At 48.4% G+C, this 20,549-nt stretch overlaps 1 protein-coding gene across 5 annotated transcripts; it reads left to right on the forward strand.

The window, feature by feature from the left end:
• The first annotated feature begins 629 nt into the window (after positions 1 to 629).
• Positions 630 to 18,803, forward strand: hgh1 (HGH1 homolog (S. cerevisiae)). Of its 5 annotated transcripts, none has more exons than XM_043690945.1 (7): positions 630 to 662; positions 2,037 to 2,604; positions 7,393 to 7,493; positions 9,049 to 9,147; positions 11,512 to 11,603; positions 14,246 to 14,368; positions 17,647 to 18,803. In XM_043690945.1, the coding sequence occupies exons 2-7, from the start codon at positions 2,063 to 2,065 to the stop codon at positions 17,854 to 17,856; spliced, it is 1,167 nt and encodes a 388-aa protein (XP_043546880.1). In that variant the 5' UTR covers positions 630 to 662; positions 2,037 to 2,062; the 3' UTR covers positions 17,857 to 18,803. The 5 variants fall into 5 exon arrangements, with proteins under 5 accessions (XP_043546880.1, XP_043546882.1, XP_043546881.1 ...); XM_043690947.1 differs by lacking the exon at positions 630 to 662 and adding an exon at positions 747 to 758; XM_043690946.1 differs by lacking the exon at positions 630 to 662 and adding an exon at positions 1,740 to 1,743.
• Positions 18,804 to 20,549: the final 1,746 nt, after the last annotated feature.

The raw sequence follows: 20,549 nt of genomic DNA on the forward strand, positions 1-20,549 counted from the left end.
GGTGTGGTGTAAAATTCCAAGCAGTGGAATGTGGTGAAACGGTTAAACATTATGTCCCAATACATGTGTGAATCATAATGTAACACATGTATTGGGCCAAGCAGTGGAATGTGGTGTAAAATTATGTCCCAATACATGTGTGAATCATAATGTAACACATGTATTGGGCCAAGCAGTGGAATGTGGTGAAAGGGTTAAAATTATGTCCCAATACATGTGTGAATCATAATGTAACACATGTATTGGGCCAAGCAGTGGAATGTGGTGTAAAATTATGTCCCAATACATGTGTGAATCATAATGTAACACATGTATTGGGCCAAGCAGTGGAATGTGGTGTAAAATTATGTCCCAATACATGTGTGAATCATAATGTAACACATGTATTGGGCCAAGCAGTGGAATGTGGTGTAAAATTATGTCCCAATACATGTGTGAATCATAATGTAACACATGTATTGGGCCAAGCAGTGGAATGTGGTGTAAAATTATGTCCCAATACATGTGTGAATCTAACCGGAATGGAGGTGTTGCTTAGTCCCGTGTGAATCTTCTTATCTGTATGTAACCAGAATGGAATGTGTTTTTTAGCCTTGCTCTGCTGTTCACATGAATGTTTATATCTGGAAAAGAGTATATCAGCTGGAAAAGTCTCCAGTTCGGTGAGTCTGCTCCGGGGTTACGTTTAACCGCCGAGCGTGGGTTGTTGGCAACCGCTCTACGAGAACTGACGGCTCCCAGTTTTTGTAACATGTAGAGTGAGTATAAGCCAGACCCGTTGTGCGACGCTGCGGGGAATAAAATGCCCATATTCTAGCAGTCTCGCCTCTTGGTCGTTTGTTCTGTGTCAGACTACTCTCCTACGAACCTGACCTTGAGAATTTTTTAAAACATTTGGCGTAGTCGAGCAGGGTCAATCGCAATTGAGGAGAGATTTTGATACAGAACAATGTTTTGGAAAAAGACTAAGAAACCAGAAGAACAAACTGTGGAGGTCCCGACCGTCCCGGGATGGCATGGATGTGGGCATGTACGTGGCAGTTTGTTTGAGAAAGGATCCCAGTCCTGCCGAAGAACCCCTTGCCTGGGGTACAGCGGAGGATGTGGGCATGTCCAAAAGGCTGAAGTGGAGTTAACAGAATTGAATGGGATTGAACTGAACTGAACTGAGTGGAACTGAACTGAATTGAACTGAAGTGAATCAAATTGAACGGAACAAAATGGAACTGAGCTAAATTGAATTGAAATGGACGGAACTGAATTGAACACAATTGAATTGTACTGAACAGACCTGAACTGAGCTGAATTGACCTACACTGAATTGACTGAACTGAAATTAACTGAAACGAATTGCATAATGTAACACATGTATTGGGCCAAGCAGTGGAATGTGGTGAAACGGTTAAAAATTATGTCCCAATACATGTGTGGATCATAATGTAACACATGTATTGGGCCAAGCAGTGGAATGTGGTGAAACGGTTAAAAATTATGTCCCAATACATGTGTGGATCATAATGTAACACATGTATTGGGCCAAGCAGTGGAATGTGGTGAAACGGTTAAAAATTATGTCCCAATACATGTGTGAATCTAACCGGAATGGAGGTGTTGCTTAGTCCCGTGTGAATCTTCTTATCTGTATGTAACCAGAATGGAATGTGTTTTTTAGCCTTGCTCTGCTGTTCACATGAATGTTTATATCTGGAAAAGAGTATATCAGCTGGAAAAGTCTCCAGTTCGGTGAGTCTGCTCCGGGGTTACGTTTAACCGCCGAGCGTGGGTTGTTGGCAACCGCTCTACGAGAACTGACGGCTCCCAGTTCTGGTAACATGTAGAGTGAGTATAAGCCAGACCCGTTGTAAGTATGAGACCTGGTTGTGGCGACGCTGCGGGGAATAAAATGCTCATATTCTAGCAGACTCGCCTCTTGGTCGTTTGTTCTGTGTCAGACTACTCTCCTACGAACCTGACCTTGAGAATTTTTTAAAACACCTTTTCAATGTCTAATTTATTGTTCTGTGTTTCTCTGCCAGGGTCTGAGTGGTTGGACACAGTCGCCATGCTGAATGAAGAACAAATGCAGGAGCTGCTGGGATTTCTGACACTTGACACCCGGCTGGATGTTAAAGGCCAGGCCACTGAGTGTGTGCTGGGATTGACTGGGAGTAACGACGGCCGCAGCTTACTAGGACAGAGCATGGACATCCTGCGGGCTTTGCTGATGCTCACCAAGGACCCCTCCCGGGCTGTGGCGAAGGACTGCTATTTTGCCCTGGTCAACCTGTCCGCTGATGAGACGATACACCAAACCCTAATCCAGGATGTCCGCCTCGTTTCCACGCTCCTGCCCAACCTCTTGGACCCTGGGTATGACTTCTCTGACCAGATCTGCTCCATCTTGTCCAACCTCACCCGGGAGAAGCGCACTTGTGCTGACGTGTTCCATGCCATTCAGAATGAGGGCCCCGGCTTGGCGAAAATTGTGGACATCTTCTGCACAGACAGTTACAATGAAAATATGGAACTCCACTACTTGGGGCCGTTGCTGTCCAACTTAACCCAATTGCCAGAAGCCAGGCAGTTCATACTGGATAAAGACAGGTCTGGCTCACTCTTTATAACTGCAAACTAGTTCTGACTAATAACATTGTGAACAAAACAGTATCATTGTAAACAGGGCCCAGGAGACTGGGGCTCACATAAGTAAATCTGATAGGCGAAAGTGAGGACTATAGATGCTGGAAATTAGACTCGAGAGTGTGGTGCTGGAAAAGCACAGCAGGTCAGGCAGCTTCCGAGGAGCAGGAAAACTGACGTTTCGAGCAAAAGCCCTTCATCAGGAAGGCTTTTCTAGCACCACACTCTCGACCATAAGTAAATCTGATGCTGACAGGACAAGTTGATAAGACCGTTAAGAATGCAAATAGGATTCTTGGAGGCATAGTGTAGAAAAAGCAATAAATAATGCTAGTTCTTTTAAAACATTGTTCAGTAGGTGGAGGAAATGCTGGATGACTAAAGGAATTGAGAGTTTGGTTAAGAAAAAGAAGGAAGCATATGTCAGATATTGACAGAATAAATCGAATCAATCCTGAGAAGAGTATAAAGGCAGTAGGGGTATACCTCAGAGGGAAATCAGGAGGGCAAAAAGGGGACATGAGATAGCTTTGGCAAATAGAGTTAAGGAGAATACAAAGGGTTTTTATAAATATATTAAGGACAAAAGGATGACTAGGGAGAGAATAGGGCCCCTCAAAGATCAGCAAGGAGGCCTTTGTGTGGAGCCGCAGGAGAGATACTAAATGAATATTTTGCATCAGTGTTTACTGTAGAAAAGGACATGAAAGATATAGAATATGGGGAAATTGATGGTGACATCTTGAAAATTTCCCTGTCACAGCGAAGGAATTGCTGGATGTCTTGAAATGCATAAAAGTGGATAAACCCCCAGGACCTGATCAGGTGTAACCGAGAACTCTGTGGGAAGCTAGGGAAGTGATTGCTGGGCCTCTTGTTGAGATATTTGTATCATCGATAGTCACAGGTGAGGTGCTGGAAGACTGAAGGTTGGCTAACATGGTGCCACTGTTTAAGAAGGGTGGTAAGGACAAGCCAGGGAACTATAGACCAGTGAGCCTGACCTCGGTAGTGGGCAAGTTGTTGGAGGGTATTCTGAGGGACAGGATGTACATGTATTTGGAAAGACAAGGACTGATTAGGGATAGTCAACATGGCTTTGTGCATGGGAAATCATATCTCATATCATAGGATGGGGTCGCACGGTGGCTCAGGGGTTAGCACTGCTGCCTCACAGCACCAGGGTCCCAGGTTCGATTCCAGCCTCGGGTGACCGTCTGTGTGGAGTTTGCTCCGGTTTCCTCCCACAGTCCAAAGATGTGCAGGTTAGGTGAATTGGCCATATTAATTTGCCCATAGTGTTAGGTGCATTAGTGAGAGGGAAATGGGTCTGGGTGGGTTACTCTTCAGAGGGTCAATGTAGACTGGTTGGGCTGAAGGGCCTGTTTCCACACTCTGGAATCTAATCTAATCAAGGATGTTTTCTCCCCAGTCTCCTGGGTTTCCCTCTATCAACATTCCTGGACCTAGATGCTGATCTCGGTCATTGTGGGATTTTGTGGACGGCACGGTGGCACAGTGGTTAGCATTGCTGCCTCACAGCGCCAAAGACCCGAGTTCAATTCCCGCCTCAGGCAACTGACTGTGTGGAGTTTGCACATTCTCCCCGTGTCTGCGTGGGTTTCCTCCGGGTGCTCCAGATTCCTCCCACAGTCCAAAAACGTACAGGTTAGGTGAATTGGCCACGCTAAATTGCCCGTAGTGTTAGATGAAGGGGTAAATGTAGGGGAATGGGTCTGGGTGGCTTGCACCTCGGCAGGTCGGTGTGGACTTGTTGGGCCGAATGGCCTGTTTCCACACTGTAAATAATCTAAAAAAAATCTAAAAAAACTTGGATCGTGTTTTTTGAAGAAGTAACAAAGAGGATTGATGAGGGCAGAGAGTTGATGTGATCTATGTGGACTTCAATAAGGCATTGAACAAGGTTCCCCATGGGAGACTGATTAGTAAGGTTAGATCTCATGGAATACAGGGAGAACTAGCCATTTGCATACAGAATTGGCTCAAAGGTAGAAGACAGAATGTGGTGGTGGAGGGTTGTTTTTTAGACTGGAGGCCTGTGACCAGTGGAGTGCCACATTGATCGGTGCTGGGTTCTCTACTTGTTATCATTTATATAAATGATTTGGATGCGAGCATAAGAGGTACAGTTAGTTTTGTGGGCGGCACGGTGGCACAGTGGTTAGCACTGCTGCCTCACAGCGCCGGAGACCCGGGTTCAATTCCCACCTCAGACGACTGACTGTGTGGAGTTTGCACGTTCTCCCCGTGTCTGCGTGGGTTTCCTCCGGGTGCTCCGGGGAAAGCAAATCTTAGCAGGACTTATACACTTAATGGTAAGGTCCTAGGGAGTGTTGCTGAACAAAGAGACCTTGGAGTGCAGGTTCATTGCTCCTTGAAAGTGGACTCACAGGTAGATAGAATAGTGAAGAAGGCGTTTGGTATGCTTTCTTTTATTGGTCAGAGTATTGAGTACAGGAGTTGGGAGGTCATGTTGCTGCTGTACAGGACATTGGTTAGGCCACTGTTGGAATATTGCGTGCAATTCTGGTCTCCTTCCTATCGGAAAGCTGTTGTGAAACTTGAAAGGATTCAGAAAAGATTTACAAGGTTGTTGCCAGGGTTGGAGGGTTTGAGCTATAGGGAGAGGCTGAACAGGCTGGGGCTGTTTTCCCCAGAGTGTCGGAGGCTGAGGGGTGACCTTATCGAGATTTGCAAAATTATGAGGGGCATGGATAGGATAAACACTTAAAAGGAATTTGGATGGGTATATGAATAGGAAAGGTTTGGAGGGATATGGGCCGGGTGCTGGCAGGTGGGACTAGATTGGGTTGGGATATCTGGTCGACATGGACGGGTTGAACCGAAGGGTCTGTTTCCGAGTGTACATCTCTATGACTGAGTTCTCAACTGGAGTGCTGTATGTCCCAGCTCTGGGCTCCATGCTTGAGGAGGTCAAGCCTCTGAGAGGGTGCAGAGGAGATTTACTGCAGTGGCTTCCTGATGCACTGCAGGGTTCAAAGTTCAAACTCTGTCTCAGGAGAAAGTGAGGACTGCAGATGCTGGAGATCAGAGTCGAAGTGTGGGATGCTGGAAAAGCACAGCCGGTCAGGCAGCATCTGTGGAGTATTTGATTTGATGTTTTGAGCATAAGCTGTTCATCAGGAAGCTCTTCATTCTTGATAAAGGGTTTATGCCTGAAACGTCGATTCTCCTGCTCCTCGGATGCACACTCTTTGACATAAGAACAGAGTTAGGCCACTAGGTCCATCAGATGTCCTCCACCATTTGATCATGACTGATAGGTTTCTCAACCCCATTCTCCTGCCTTCTTCCTGTAACCTTGATCCTTCATCAAGAATCTGTCTATCTATGTCTTAAATACACAGCCCTCTGTGGCAATGAGTTCCACAGATTCCCCACCCTCAGGCTGAAGAAATAGCTGCTCACAATATTCCAAATGCAGTCTGACCAGAGCTTTGTACAGCCTCAGCAGTATATTTTTGCTCTTGTATTCCAGCCCTCTTGAAATGAATGTTAACGTTGTATTTACCTTCCTAACTACCAACTAAACTGCAGGTTAACCTTAACTGAATTCTGAACTAGGATACTCAAGTCCCTTTGTGCTTCAGATTTCCAGAGTCTTTCTCTGTTTAGAAAATAGTCTACAGCTCTTCTTCTTACCAACCTCACCTTTTCCAATATTGTACGCTATCTTTTCCACTCTGCTCGCATGTCCAAATCCTTCTGCAGCTTCCCACCTCCTCAACATTACCTGTCCCTCCAGGTATCTTTGTGTCCTCTGTAAACTTCACAACATTGCCCTCAATTCCTTCATCCGATCTTTAATGAATAATGTATATGGTCCCAACACTGACCCCTGTCGTACTCATCTTGTCACTGGCTGCCATCCTGAAAAAGACCCCTTTGTCCCCACTCTCTGCCCTCTACCAGGCAGACAATCATCGTTCCATGCCAGTACCTTGTCCCTAACACCGTGGGCTCTGATCTTATTTCACAGCCTCCTGTAACCTTGTCAGTGGCCTTCTGGAAATCCAAATAGATCACAACTGCTGGCTCTCCTTTTGTCAAACACATGGACCCGTAGAGTCATACAGCACAGAAACAGACCCTTCGGTCCAACTCGTCCACGCCCACAAAACTTCCCAAACTGAACTAGTCCCATTTGCTTGTATTTCACCCATATCCTTCTAAACTTTTCCTATTCATGTACCTGCCAAGCGTCTTTCAAATGTTGTGACTGTACCTGCATCTACTATTTCCTCTGGCAGTTCATTCCATGTGTGAATTCCGCTCTGTGCGAAAGCATCGCCCCTCAGGTCTCCTTTAAATCTTTCTCCGCTCACTTTAAAATTATGCCACTCACCAACCCGAGAGAAAAGACCTTTGCTATTCACCTTATCCATGCCCATCATGATTTTACAGACCTCTGTAAAGTCACTCCATAGTCTCCTATGTTCCAGTGAAAAAGGTCCCACTTATCTAACCTCTCCATATAACTTCAGTCCTCTATTTCAGGCAACATCCTGGTAAAATGTTTTGGCATCCTCTATAATTTAAAGTGCCCAGAAGTGGACACAGTAGTCCAGAAGTGGCCTAATTAATGTCCTGTACAAGTTTAATATATGACGTCCCAACTTCTATACTCAATGGTTTGAGCAATGAAGACAAGTGTGGAGTGAGCTGTTATTGGTGATGGTCAATCTGTGTGATTTGTTCCCTGTCCTACAGGTGTGTTGTTCAGCGACTTCTCCCTTACACCCAGTACGAGGCCTCGAGTGTTCGCCGAGGAGGGGTCGTGGGCACACTCCGCAATTGCTGCTTTGATTACTGTGAGTGGCTCACCCACTGATTGGAGCTGACTGGATCTGGGGGACATGTGTAGGGCAGGGAGAAGAGTAGATGAGAGTAACTTTTATTTGTCATTTCTACCATATACAACTGATACAGTAAAAAAACGAGACAGCGTTCCTCCAGGACCAAGATGCTAAATGGACAGCACCAAACTACACAATCATACAAAATTAAAAACCACACAACAACAGGTTATAGTCCAACAGGTTTATTTGGAGGCACTAGCTTTCGGAGCAACGCTCCTCTATCAGGTGGTTGAAGGATCACATGACAAAGGGGTTGCGCTCCGAAAGCTAGTGCTTCCAAATAAACCTGTCAGACTATAACCTGGTGTTGTGTGATTTTTATCTTTGTCCACCCCAGTCCAACACCGGCTCCTCCAAATCATTGACCATACAAAAGGCGACATAAAGTGAATAAGAAGCGCAAAGCACGCACATTACAGTGTAATAAAACAATGATAATTAATGGACATTGTTCTAGCAGCAATTCGAAGTCGTACAAAGAATTTCAGATGGAAGAGAGTCTGATTGTACAGTGTTAAGGAGCCTGATGGCTTGGGGGATGAACCTGTTGCACAGTCTGGCCGTGAGAGACCGAATGCTCCGGTGTCTTCTGCCAGATGGCAGGAAGGAGAAGAGTTTGAGTGGGGGGTGTGTGGGGTCTTCCACAATGCTCTTAGCCTTTCGGATGCAGCGTGTGGTGTAAATGTCTGTAATGGAGGGGAGAGAGACCCCGATGATCCTCTCAGCTGTCCTCACTATCCGCTGTAGGGTCTGACGATCCAAGACAGTGCAATTCCTGAACCAGGCAGTGATGCAGCAGCTCAGGGTACTCTCAATGAACCCTCTGTGGAGTGTGGTGAGGATGGGGGGGTGGAAGGGTGTCTTTCCTCGGCCTGTGCAGAAAGTAGAGACACTGCTGGGCTTTCTTGGTTATGTAGCTGATGTTGAGGGACCAGGGTGAGATTCTCTGCCAGGTGTATGCCAAGAAATTTGGTGCTCTTCACCATCTCCACGGGGGAGCTGTTGATGTCCAACGGAGAGTGGTCACTCATGCCCTCCTGAAGTCGACAACCATCTCTTTCGTTTTGTCCACCTTCAGAGACAGGTTGTTGGCTCTGCACCAGTCCGTTAGCTGTTAAAAGAGAGTTGTGGAGACTGCATACTTCAACCAAAGCTGTGGCTGAGGTGGCTCAGTTGCCTCTTTCTGATCTGACGTTCTTCCACACCTGAGCTCTGTGCAGGAGGTGCAGGTCAGTGAGTGTGCAGCATGGAGGGAGTCCTGTGATGTTGACAATGCTGTCTTCCATGTTTGAGAGATTTGCCTCCTCCCATTGTAGGTGGGGTGACGGTGGGTGGGTGCTGATCTGAATTTACTGGTGGTGGTGGGACCTAGATGTTTGTGTCCTGTAAGAAGCTATATTGCTGTCACCGGGGAAGAGTCACAGGATTGTTATAGTGTCGAGGGAGTCCATTGGGCCCATTCTAGCTGCTCTCACTCAACCTGTCTGTCTTCATCTCGTCTCCACAGCACATCATCAATGGTTGCTGAGCAATGAAGTTGACATCCTCCCTTACCTGCTGCTGCCATTGGCTGGCCCTGAGGAACTGAGCGAGGATGAAATGGAAGGTGAGAAGGATCAGGAAATGTGGTAAAGGAAGGACAGGGAATGTGGGAACGGCATGGGGATCAGTGGGTAAGGATGGACAGGGAATGTGGGAAAGGTACAGGGATCAGTGGGTAAGGATGGACGGAGAATGTGGGAAAGGTACAGGGATCAGTGGGTAAGGATGGACAGGAATGTGGGAATGGCACAGAAATGTGGGAAAGGCACAGGGATCACTGGCTAAGGAGTGACGGGGAATGTAGGAAAAGCACAGGGATCAGTGGGTAAGGATGGACAGGGAATGTGGGAAAGGCACAGGGATCAGTGGGTAAGGATGGACAGGGAATGTGGGAAAAGCACAGGGATCAGTGGGTAAGGATGGATGGAGAATGTGGGAATGGTACAGGGATCAGTGGGTAAGGATGGACGGGGAATGTGGGAAAAGCACCGGGATCAGTGGGTAAGGATGGACGGGGAATGTGGGAAATGCACAGGGATCAGTGGGTAAGGATGGACGGGGAATGTGGGAAAAGACAGGGATCAGTGGGTAAGGATGGACAAGGAATGTGGGAAAAGCACAGGGATCAGTGGGTAAGGATGGACGGGGAATGTGGGAAACGACAGGGATCAGTGGGTAAGGATGGACAGGGAATGTGGGAAAAGCACAGGGATCAGTGGGTAAGGATGGACGGGGAATGTGGGAAACGACAGGGATCAGTGGGTAAGGATGGACAGGGAATGTGGGAAAAGCACAGGGATCAGTGGGTAAGGATGGACGGGGAATGTGGGAAACGACAGGGATCAGTGGGTAAGGATGGACAGGGAATGTGGGAAAAGCACAGGGATCAGTGGGTAAGGATGGACGGGGAATGTGGGAAACGACAGGGATCAGTGGGTAAGGATGGACAGGGAATGTGGGAAAAGCACAGGGATCAGTGGGTAAGGATGGACGGGGAATGTGGGAAACGACAGGGATCAGTGGGTAAGGATGGACAGGGAATGTGGGAAAAGCACAGGGATCAGTGGGTAAGGATGGACGGGGAATGTGGGAAACGACAGGGATCAGTGGGTAAGGATGGACAGGGAATGTGGGAAAAGCACAGGGATCAGTGGGTAAGGATGGACGGGGAATGTGGGAAACGACAGGGATCAGTGGGTAAGGATGGACAGGGAATGTGGGAAAAGCACAGGGATCAGTGGGTAAGGATGGACGGGGAATGTGGGAAACGACAGGGATCAGTGGGTAAGGATGGACAGGGAATGTGGGAAAAGCACAGGGATCAGTGGGTAAGGATGGACGGGGAATGTGGGAAACGACAGGGATCAGTGGGTAAGGATGGACAGGGAATGTGGGAAAAGCACAGGGATCAGTGGGTAAGGATGGACGGGGAATGTGGGAAACGACAGGGATCAGTGGGTAAGGATGGACAGGGAATGTGGGAAAAGCACAGGGATCAGTGGGTAAGATGGATGGAGAATGTGGGAAAAGCACCGGGATCCGTTGTGGGAAAGGTACCGGGATCAGTGGGTAAGGAGGAACAGGAATGTGGGAAACATACAGGGATCCGTGGGTAAGGATGGACGGGGAATGTGGGAAAGGTACAGGGATCAGTGGGTAAGGATAGACGGGGAATGTGGGAAAGGCACAGGGATCCGTGGGTAAGGATGGACGGGGAATGTGGGAAACGACAGGGATCAGTGGGTAAGGATGGACAAGGAATGTGGGAAAAGCACAGGGATCAGTGGGTAAGATGGATGGAGAATGTGGGAAAAGCACCGGGATCCGTGGCTTCAGCACTGTAGATTTTGGAATTTCCATTCTGTGGGAAGCAGAGGTTCTCTGGAGCTGTCCAAAGAGCATTCCCAGGTTGGACAGATTTTATTTTCCTCCTAGATTCGGGTAAGTCTGACACATCACTGGGGCACATGGACATTTCTTCTCTGTGAAGCTCCAGATGTTTTCCCATTATCCCGTTATGACACAGCTCTGGACCTGAACCCAGCAATCAGGCTCAGGGTTGTGCCACAGGGCTCTGAGAGATTTTGTACTCCACCAGCCCTGGGGGTGGAGGGGGTTTGCGCGGAGCAGTGTAAAGGTTTAAATGATGGAGTATGGAGAGTTTCTCTGTGTGGAGGCTGATTGGGGAAGGCAGGCTGTATCTGTTTTAAACACATGGTGGTTGGGTATGGGGTGGGGTCATATTGAGAGGTGAGGCTGTACATGCGGGATTGTGAGAGGGGAGACATGGTGACTGTGGTTAACTAACATCATTTGAAGTGTCCTCCTTGAGTCTGTTTTCCGGAGTGGATTGCATTGTTAGTTGGTCAATGATAGCTCACATCTTGTTGCTGAATACTTAGTGTCTGTCTCTTGTCTTCTGATGCAGGCCTTCCTGTAGATCTCCAGTATCTCCCTGAGGACAAGCAACGTGAGAAGGACCCAGACATCCGTAAAATGCTGCTGGAGGCCATCAACCTGGTAGGTGCCCACTGGGCAGGAGGTACCAAAGGAAAGCAGCATCCGAGGAGCAGAGAATCAACGTTTCAGGCTCAGCCACCCCGACCGCCCCCCCCCCGGCCCACACGCCTCTTCCTGATGAAGGTCTTATGCCCAAAACGTCGATTCTCCTGCTCCTCTGAGACTGCCTGACCTGCTGTGTTTTTCCAGCGCCACACTCTCCAGCATCTGCAGGCCTCACTTTCTCCTGGTACTGAAGGAAACGCCTGTGTGCATGTCATGGTCATAACGCTCTCAGGACGTTCCCAAATGTTTCACAGGCAAGTGAATGTCGAGAAAACACAGTTCTTTCCATGGGATGTGGGCATTTGTTTCCCATCTGTTATTGAGTCAATCACATTGCTGTGGAAACTCCTTCAGGGTAAGGGTGGCAGCGGAGGGCGGTTGTGGTACAGTGGCAGTGGCCCTGCCTCTGATCCAGGAGGTTCAACAAGTCCTACCTGCTCCAGAGGTGTGTAACAGTATCTCTGACCTCATCTACTGTGTCAATACCTCTTGACATGGTCTCCTCTACGTTGGGGAGCCAGGACTCCAACTTGCAGAATGTTTCAGAGAACATCTCTGGGACACACACACCAAACAACCCCACTGCCCTGCGGCCAAACACTTTAACTCCCTCTCCCACTCCACCAAGGACATGCAAGTCCTGGGCCTCCTTCACCGCCAAATCCTAGCCACCTGATGACTGGAGGAAGAATGCCTCATTTTCTGCATTGGGACCCTTCAACTTTACAGCATCAATGTTGACTTCACCAGTGTTCTCAAGTCCCCTCCCCTCACCTTATCCCAAATCAAACCCTGCAACTTGGCACCACCCTCTTGAACTGCCCTACCTGCCCATCTTCCTTCCCACCTATCTACTCCACCCTCCACTCCGACCTATCACTATCAAGTCGGACCTTCATCTACCTAGCATATTCACAGCTACCTTCCCCCCTCCCATTTATCTCTCAGCCCCTTTTCCCCCATCCCCCCACATTCCTGATGATGAGCTCCTGCTCTTCAGATGCTGCCTGACCGGCTGTGCTTTTGACTCTGATCTCCAGCATCTGCAGTCCTCACTTTCTCCTAGTATCTCTGAACAGGTAGATTAAGAAATACCTCAGAATAGCAGATGGGAGAGATTTTAAAAGCAGCATTCGAGGATTGTTTTGTGGTCATCTGTTGCTGGGATTAGCTTTATATTCCAGATTAATGAATTGAATTCAAATGTTGTGATCAGTGGAAACCATGGCCTAGTGGTATCGTCGCTGGACTGTTAATCCAGAGACCCAGGGGGACCTGAGTTCAAATCCAGCCATGGCAGATGTGGAATTTGAATTTAATTTTAAAACTCTGGAATTAAGAGTCAAACAATGACTATGAATCCATTGTCTACTTCAGAAAACCCCATCTGGTTCACTCATGTCCTTTAGGGAAGGGAACTGCCATCCATACCTGGTCTGGCCTGCATGTGACTCCAGACCCACAGCAATGTGGCTGACTTTTAACTGCCCTCTGGACGATTAGGGATGGACAATAAATGCTGGCCCAGCCAGCCAAGCCCTCCCTCCATGAATGAATTAAAACCAATCCCATCAGTTACCAAGATGGGATTTGAACTCATGTCGTTCAATTTTGTCACCATCACCACTAAGGTGGTAACCAATTCAGAGACTCTTGAGTGTGCTGTCTCTTACTGATCTAGTGTTTTCAAAGCATAGGGCAGGGATGTGGTGTTTCATGTGGGTGTGGAGATAGACAAGACAAACATGACAGGGATCACATCCCCTTGTAGGATCACTGGACCCAAAATGTTCACTCTGCTTTCTCTTCACAGGTGCTGCTGAGTTTTCTGGTTTTTGCAATTTCTGTTTTTTTGTTTCCATCTACCCCTTGCCATCCCTGCCCTGGGAGTGTTTGATAGGGATGGTGTAGAGGGAACTTTACTCTGTATCTAACCGTGTGTTGTCCCTGTACTGGGAGTGTTTGATGGGGAAGGGCTTTTGCCCGAAATGTCGATTTTTCTGCTCCTCGGATGCTGCTTGAACTGCTGTGCTTTTCCAGCACCATTAATCCAGAATCTGGTATCCAGCATCTGCAGTCATTGTTTTTACCACAGTATAGAAAGAGCTTTACTCTGTATCTAACTCCGTGCTGTCCCTGTACTGGGTGTGTTTGATGGGGAATGGTGTAGAGGAGTTTTACTCTGTATCTAACCGTGTGCTGTCCCTGTACTGGGAGTGTTTGATGGAGACAATGTAGAGGGAGCTTTACTCTGTATCTACCCAGTGCTGTCTCTGCCCTGGGAGTGTTTGATGAGGACACTGTTGTGGAACCTTCACTCTATATTGAACCCTATGCTGTACCTGTCTTGGGAGTGTTTGATGGGGGCAGTGTACAGGGAGCTGTACTTCCAGTTTAAACTTGTAGAGAAAGCTTTACTCTGTATTTAACATTGTACTGTACGTGTCCTGGGTATGTTTGATGCTTTGCTCAAAAAGAGTAATAATTCACTCCCCTCAACTGTACAATTTCAATGATCAAGTTTATTCTTCCACATGATCAATAAAAACTGTGGTCTTGGAACAGTATCTCCGGTTAAATCTCACTTTCATTTGTAGCTGATGGCAACAAGAAGTGGGCGTGAGGTGGTGAGGGAAAAGAAGACCTACCTTATCCTGCGAGAGTACCACAAGTGGGAGACTGAGCCCGATGTTGCTGCCGCATGTGAGAAGCTGATTGAGGTAGGTCTTTGACAGCACCTCACAGAATGTTTGTGTCCTCCCCCCCCCCCCCCCCTCCCCCCCCTACTTCTCGTTCCGCTCCCTTCTGCCCACACAGACACTCCTCCATTCCTGCTCCAACCCTGCTGTTCTTCAGTCCATCCCCCCTTCCCTCCCTCCCCTTTCCCCTTTCTCACTCCCTCTCTCTCCTGACCTGGTGGTGTTGACTGGAACCAGAGTTTGCCATTTGGTTGCTTCACCCAAGGCTTTGTACGTATCTCTCTCACCTGGGACTCAGGAGCCTCTTGGTACATGTCTCCTCTTCATTTTGAACAGGAGCATGTGAGTTTTTCTCGACGCTCTGGGAAACACTCAGCTGCCTCACTCAGAGTAAGTCTGATCACTTTGCTCATTCCTGTTTGTGTGACTTCACTAGGTGCAAGGTGGCTGCAGCCATCAGAAACATGGAAAATACCAAAGTGGTTCAAAACGGTGGATGCTATAAAGATGTTTGATCCCTTTGCCTTAGGAAGGAGATATTTACCAAAGAGGGAGGGCAGCAGAGTGACCAAGGAGATTGGGCTTGTACTCCCAAAGAATGAGAGCTGATCTCGTTTGAACATAAAAAGGTTTCTTCCAGACCCTGTGATAGGGTCGATGCAGGAAGGATTATTCCCTTTATAGCAGGTCCAGAGCCAGGGAATACAGCCTCGGAATAAGAGGCACGAAGGAAATGAGGAATTTCTTCACTCGCAGGGTGATGGATCTTTGGAATTCTCTGACCTAGAGAGGGTTGGATTGAAGGGTTTTGTTTCTGTGCTGTACACCTCTACGACCTGGAAGATTCTGCCTTCTCAGTGGTTGAGCATGTTCAAGACTGAGGTTAATAGATATTTGGGCACTAAGTGGGGTATGGAGATACCGTGGGAAGGTGCAGCCAAGGTAGATGTTCTTTGGGACGACTGTTGCTGGAGCAGTACATCACTGGACTAGTAATCCAGATCCCCCACGGACAAGAAATTAGTCTTACAGTGGCCTTGTAACTATTGGTATAAAAAGTCAGTTGGTTCACTCATGCCCCTTTACGGGGAAAGGTTTGCCCCGTTATTTGGTCTGGCCTAAATGTGGGTAATTTGACCCACAGCAATGTGGTTAACTCTTTACTGCCCTCTGACGTGGTTCAGCACACCATCACCTGTATTGACCCACTGCAAAGGCCAAACCGAAAACTGGACAGACCACACAGAATCGGCCTAGGCAGCCAATCTAACAGCAGTGTCAGGCCTCTTGAACCCTGCCAAATCATCCTTACTAACGCCTTGGCACTTGTGCTGAAATTGGGAGAGCTAGTCCCCAGACTAGACAGACAGCAATCAAGATTAGAGTGATGCTGGAAAAGCACAGCAGGTCAGGCAGCATCCGAGGAGCAGGAAAATCGACATTTCGGGCAAAAACCCTTCATCAGGAATGAGGCTAGGAGCCTCGGGAGTGGGGAGATAAATGGGAGGGGGATGGGGCTGGGGGGAAAGTGGTTGAGAGTGCAGTAGGTAGATGGAGGTGGGGGTAAAGGTGATAGGTCGAAGAGGAGGGTGGAGCGGATAGGTGGAAAGGAAGATTGACAGGTGGGACAGGTCATGAGGATGGTGCTGAGCTGGAAGGTTGGAGCTGGAGTAAGGTCAGGGGAGGGGAAATGAGGAAATTGGTGAAATCCACATTGAAGCCCTGGGGTTGAAAGCTCTTGAGGCGGAAGGCGAGGCGTTCTTCCTCCAGGTGTTGGGTGGTGAGAGAGTGACGATGGAGGACGCCCAGGACCTGCATGTTCTCGGCAGAGTGGGAGGGGGAGTTGAAATGTTGGGCCACAGGGCGGTGGGGTTGATTGGTGCGGGTGCCCCGGAGATGTTCCCTAAAGTGCTCTGCCCAATATAGAGGAGACCACATGGGGAGCAATGAATACAATGTGTGTGGATGTGCAGGTGAAACTTTAATGGATGTGGAAGGCTCCTTTAGGGCCTTGGATGGAGGTGAGGGAGGAGGTGTGGGCGCAGGTTTTGCAATTCCTGCGGTGGTAGGGGAAGGTGCTAGGACGGGAGGGTGGGTTGTTGGGGGCTTGGACCTGACCAGGCAACCCCTTACCTTTTAAAAAGCAACTCCTAGTTCTTGATTCTCTCACAAGAGGAAACAGTGTCTCCACATCTACCCTGTTAAGTCAATTCAGGATATTATGTTCAATCAAGTCGCCCTCTGATTCCTTTAACCTCCAGTGGATGCAAGCCTGGCCTGTCTAACATTTCCCGACAAGACAATGCTCTCATTCCAGGTATCTGTCTGGTGAACTTTCACTGAACTGCTTTGAATGCAGTTACATCCCTCCTTAAGTATTCCAGATGTGATCTCAATCATGTCCTTTATAACTAAATTAGAGACAAAAAGACTGCAGATGCTGGAATCCAAGGTAGATAAGCAGGGGGCTGGAAGAACACAACGAGCCAGGCAGCATCAGGAGATGGAGAAGTCAATGTTTTTAGAATCCGTAGAATCCCTACAGTGTGGAAACAGGCCCTTGGGCCCAACAAGTCCACACTGACCCTCCAGAGAGTAACCCACCCAGGCCCATTCCCCAACCCTATTACTCTACATTGCACCTAATGTAGAGTAATGCACCTAACCTACACATCCCTGAACATTACAGTCAATTTAGCATGGTTGATTCACCTAGACTGCGCATCTTTGCATTGAGAGGAAACCCACGCAGACACGGGGAGAATGTGCAAACTGTACACAGAGTCGCCCGAGGCTGGAATTGAACACAGGTCCTTGGGGCTGTGATGCAGCAGTGCTAACCTCTGAGTCACCTGGGCATGGCTCCCCTTACACCCACCCCCAGTCCTGAAGAAGGGCTACAGCCAAAACATTGCCTTCTCCACCTCCTGATGCTGCCTGGCTTGCTGTGTTCTTCCAGCTTTCTGCCTGTATAACTAAAGTATACCCTTGCATTGAATTCCCCTTGCAATAAGTTCATAATTACTCGCATAGTGCAATTCATGCACCAGGAAACACAAATCCCTCTCTGCAAATGTTGACGTGGAAATAGATAGACATTTCTTACTGGTGGCTGCATCAGTCTCGGAGCTTTCTCTGTAACAACACTGTCCTTACACCCAGTGGACTGTAGCAGTTCAAGGGAGCAGCTCACTCACCATCTCACAGCTATTTCAGATTGGGCAATAAATGATCAATGGTCAAATATTTAGAATTGTCCCAGATGGTTAATACCCAGCGATGCTGTTCCCTTTACTCAGGTGCTGATCTCAGATGAACCTGAGCCTGGAATGGAGAATCTGCTGGAGGTGGAGATTCCTGAGGAGATTGAAGGGAAGCTAAAGCTGCAGCATGAGGAAGAGCAGCAGCGAATTGCAAAGGAAAAGGAAGAGTTACTGAAGAGCAGCGAGGGCGGGAGAGAACATGGGCACAGAGGACGAGGGGATAGCCCAGAGGGACTGGAAAGGTGATGTGATATCCTGGACTGAGTGTGCGGTGTTAGAGGAGCCGCAGGCGTGGAGCTCGGTGTGATTCTGTCTTTGCGATGGCTCCGTTAGCAACAGCTGATATTTGTAAGCGGTTTGGCCAGACCTGGTCCTGTCTGGTAAAGTCTGCAATCAGAGCAGCCCCCTCCTCTTCGACCTACCCACCATCGGCCTGTGGTGATTTGGCAGAGTCACAACCCAGCTCTCTCCTATGGGCAATGCCCCATCTGATCATTCCTCCCAACTACGTCTGGTCCCTCATTCAGGGAGACCACACATGTGTATCTGTGTGCATGGAGATTTTGAAGGGAAAGGAGAGGAGGCAGGAGGATTTGGAGACTCGTTCCCGAACTTGTTCAGAGAACAATCCATCGGGTTGTGTCTGGGGTATCTGAAGCCCCCTCGGATAAAGTAGCTGAAATCCTCACCTCTCTCTGCAACCACATTAGCCCTGCTCCCTGCCAAGAGTCCCTGGAATACATCTCTGGGATCCTGAGAGTCATCTGGAGTGCTGCCCAACTGCAACACCATCCGTTGCCAGTCTCTGTCCCACCCCCTTCCCCATACGGCCCCATCTACCCCCCTTGCAGCTTGACCTGAGAGACCCCTTGGCAGGGGAGTTCTCATCAGCGTCCTGTCTAAAAGATATCCCGTCAATCCAACGCCACAAGAGATCATGATTTGGTCATTGATGTTGGTGGGATCTTGCTATGCATGAATTATCCGCTGCATTTCTCACATCCTGATGCTGACCATTCAAAATCATCCAGTTGGCCACAAAATGCAGCAAGTGCTGAAGTTGGGAACAACACCTTGGCAGTGGGAGCTTGTTTCTCTTCTGTCTACTGGCCTGCCTGAGTCTGTGCTTTCACTGAGGTTCGAACCTGCACAGTCGATAACCATCGATTAAAAAAATTCCTTTGGCCATCACAGCAATCGTTCTCAAAGCAGTCAGCCAAACCTTCCTTTACTACAGGATACTGTTGAGCTAGGTGCAGGAGTACAGAGAATCTCGGAGTATGTTATACAGCAGCCACCCTTCCACCCACCCTCACATTCAACACAAAGAATCCCTACAGTGTGGAAATAGGCCAATCAGCCCACACCAACCCTCCAAAGAACATCCACCCAGACCCACCCCGCTACTCTGACCCTGTGTTTCCCATGGCTAATCCACCTAGCCTGCACACTATGGGCAATTTAGCATGGCCAATCCACCAAACCTGTACTGACACAGGGAGACTATGCAACCTCTACACAGTCGCCTGAGGCTGGAATCGAACCCGAGGTCCCTGCCGCTGTGAGGTAGCAGTGCTACCATTGAGCCACTGTGCTGCCCATCTTGGGCTGATCAATCTCAACTCGGCTTTGCCAGAATATCTTAGTATCCAGGATTAAGTCTATCTCAGTTCACAGAATGTGGGCATTACTGGCTGGGCCAGCATTTATTGTTCATCCCTAGTTGCCCCTTGAGAAGGTGGGGGGTGAGCTGTCTTCTTGAACAGCTTCAGTTCATGTGCTGTGGGTTGACCCACAATGCCTGAGGGAAGGAATTCCAGGATTCTGACCCAGTGACACTGAAGGAATGGTGATATATTTCCATGTATGGACGGTGAGTGGCTTGGATGGAACTTTGCAGGGGGTGGTGTTCCCTTGTCCTTCTAGATCAAAGTGGTGGTGGATTGGAAGATTGTCTTGAAGGATCTTTGGTGAATTGCTGCAGTGTGTTTTATAGATAGTACACACTGCTACTACTGAGCGTCAGTGGTGGGAGGGAGTGGATGTTTGTGGATATGGTGCCAAGCAAGCGGGCTGCTTTGTCCTGGATGGTGTCAAGCTTATTGAGTGTTATCGGGGCTGCACCCATCCAGGCAAGTGGGGAGTATTCCATCACACTCCTGACTTGTGCCTTGTAGCTGGTGGACAGGCTTTGGGGAGTCAGGAGGTGAGTTACTCGCTGCAGGATTCCTCGCCTCTGACCTGTTCACTGACATAGGCCTCCAAGATTCACAGCCTTTTGAGTAAATTTGATTCTCCTCATCTTGGTCTTAGGGGCCTGGGTTCCCTGTCCTCGTACCTTCCTAATGCTTGAGTTATGATTAAGATCTCAGTTCACTCACCCATTTAGCTGTACATTCGAGGGGATGGGTGAATTTCCCTGCAGTCCTGTATTCTGTGACACAGCTGACCATCTCGTTTCTGTTTGGATGGAATCAGCAGGGGCAGGGAGTCAGAGTCAGTGATCATTGAGATATACAGGAGAGATATTCCAACCCCCCACCATCCTGCTGCACGCTGCTGGGCAAGTGGAGTATGAATTGGAAAATGCTGCCAAAAAGCATTTTGTACTGTTCCTATCAAAGGAATAACTTTACAATTGAAATATATCCCTCAACAGCTAGGGAGCGAGGAAACATTTCACTGGTGATTCAGAATAAGGAGGTTATGATGGAGCTGTATGTAATATTAGTCACCCACTGTGCTGTTCTGGTCGCCACACTAGAGGGAGAATGTGGTTGCACTAGAGAGGGTGCAGAGGAGGTTCAGCAGAATATTGCATGCACTGGAATAATTCAACTATGGAGTAAGACTAAATAGGCTTGGATTGTTTTCCTTAGAGCAGACAAGGCTGAGGGGGGGGTGTGGGAACCTGGTTGAAGTTAACAAAATGCTGACGT

This window comes from Chiloscyllium plagiosum, chromosome 5, assembly GCF_004010195.1.
Source record: "Chiloscyllium plagiosum isolate BGI_BamShark_2017 chromosome 5, ASM401019v2, whole genome shotgun sequence".
Taxonomy (NCBI): domain Eukaryota; kingdom Metazoa; phylum Chordata; class Chondrichthyes; order Orectolobiformes; family Hemiscylliidae; genus Chiloscyllium; species Chiloscyllium plagiosum.

Excerpts from the sequence above, each read along its gene's own strand:
- hgh1 (XM_043690942.1), top strand. The coding sequence starts at position 2,003 with ATGTCTAATTTATTGTTCTGTGTTTCTCTGCCAGGGTCTGAGTGGTTG. Across the intron at positions 11,604-14,245 it reads TGCTGGAGGCCATCAACCTG|CTGATGGCAACAAGAAGTGG; the intron begins GTAGGTGCCCAC and ends TTTCATTTGTAG. Across the intron at positions 14,369-17,646 it reads CATGTGAGAAGCTGATTGAG|GTGCTGATCTCAGATGAACC; the intron begins GTAGGTCTTTGA and ends CCCTTTACTCAG.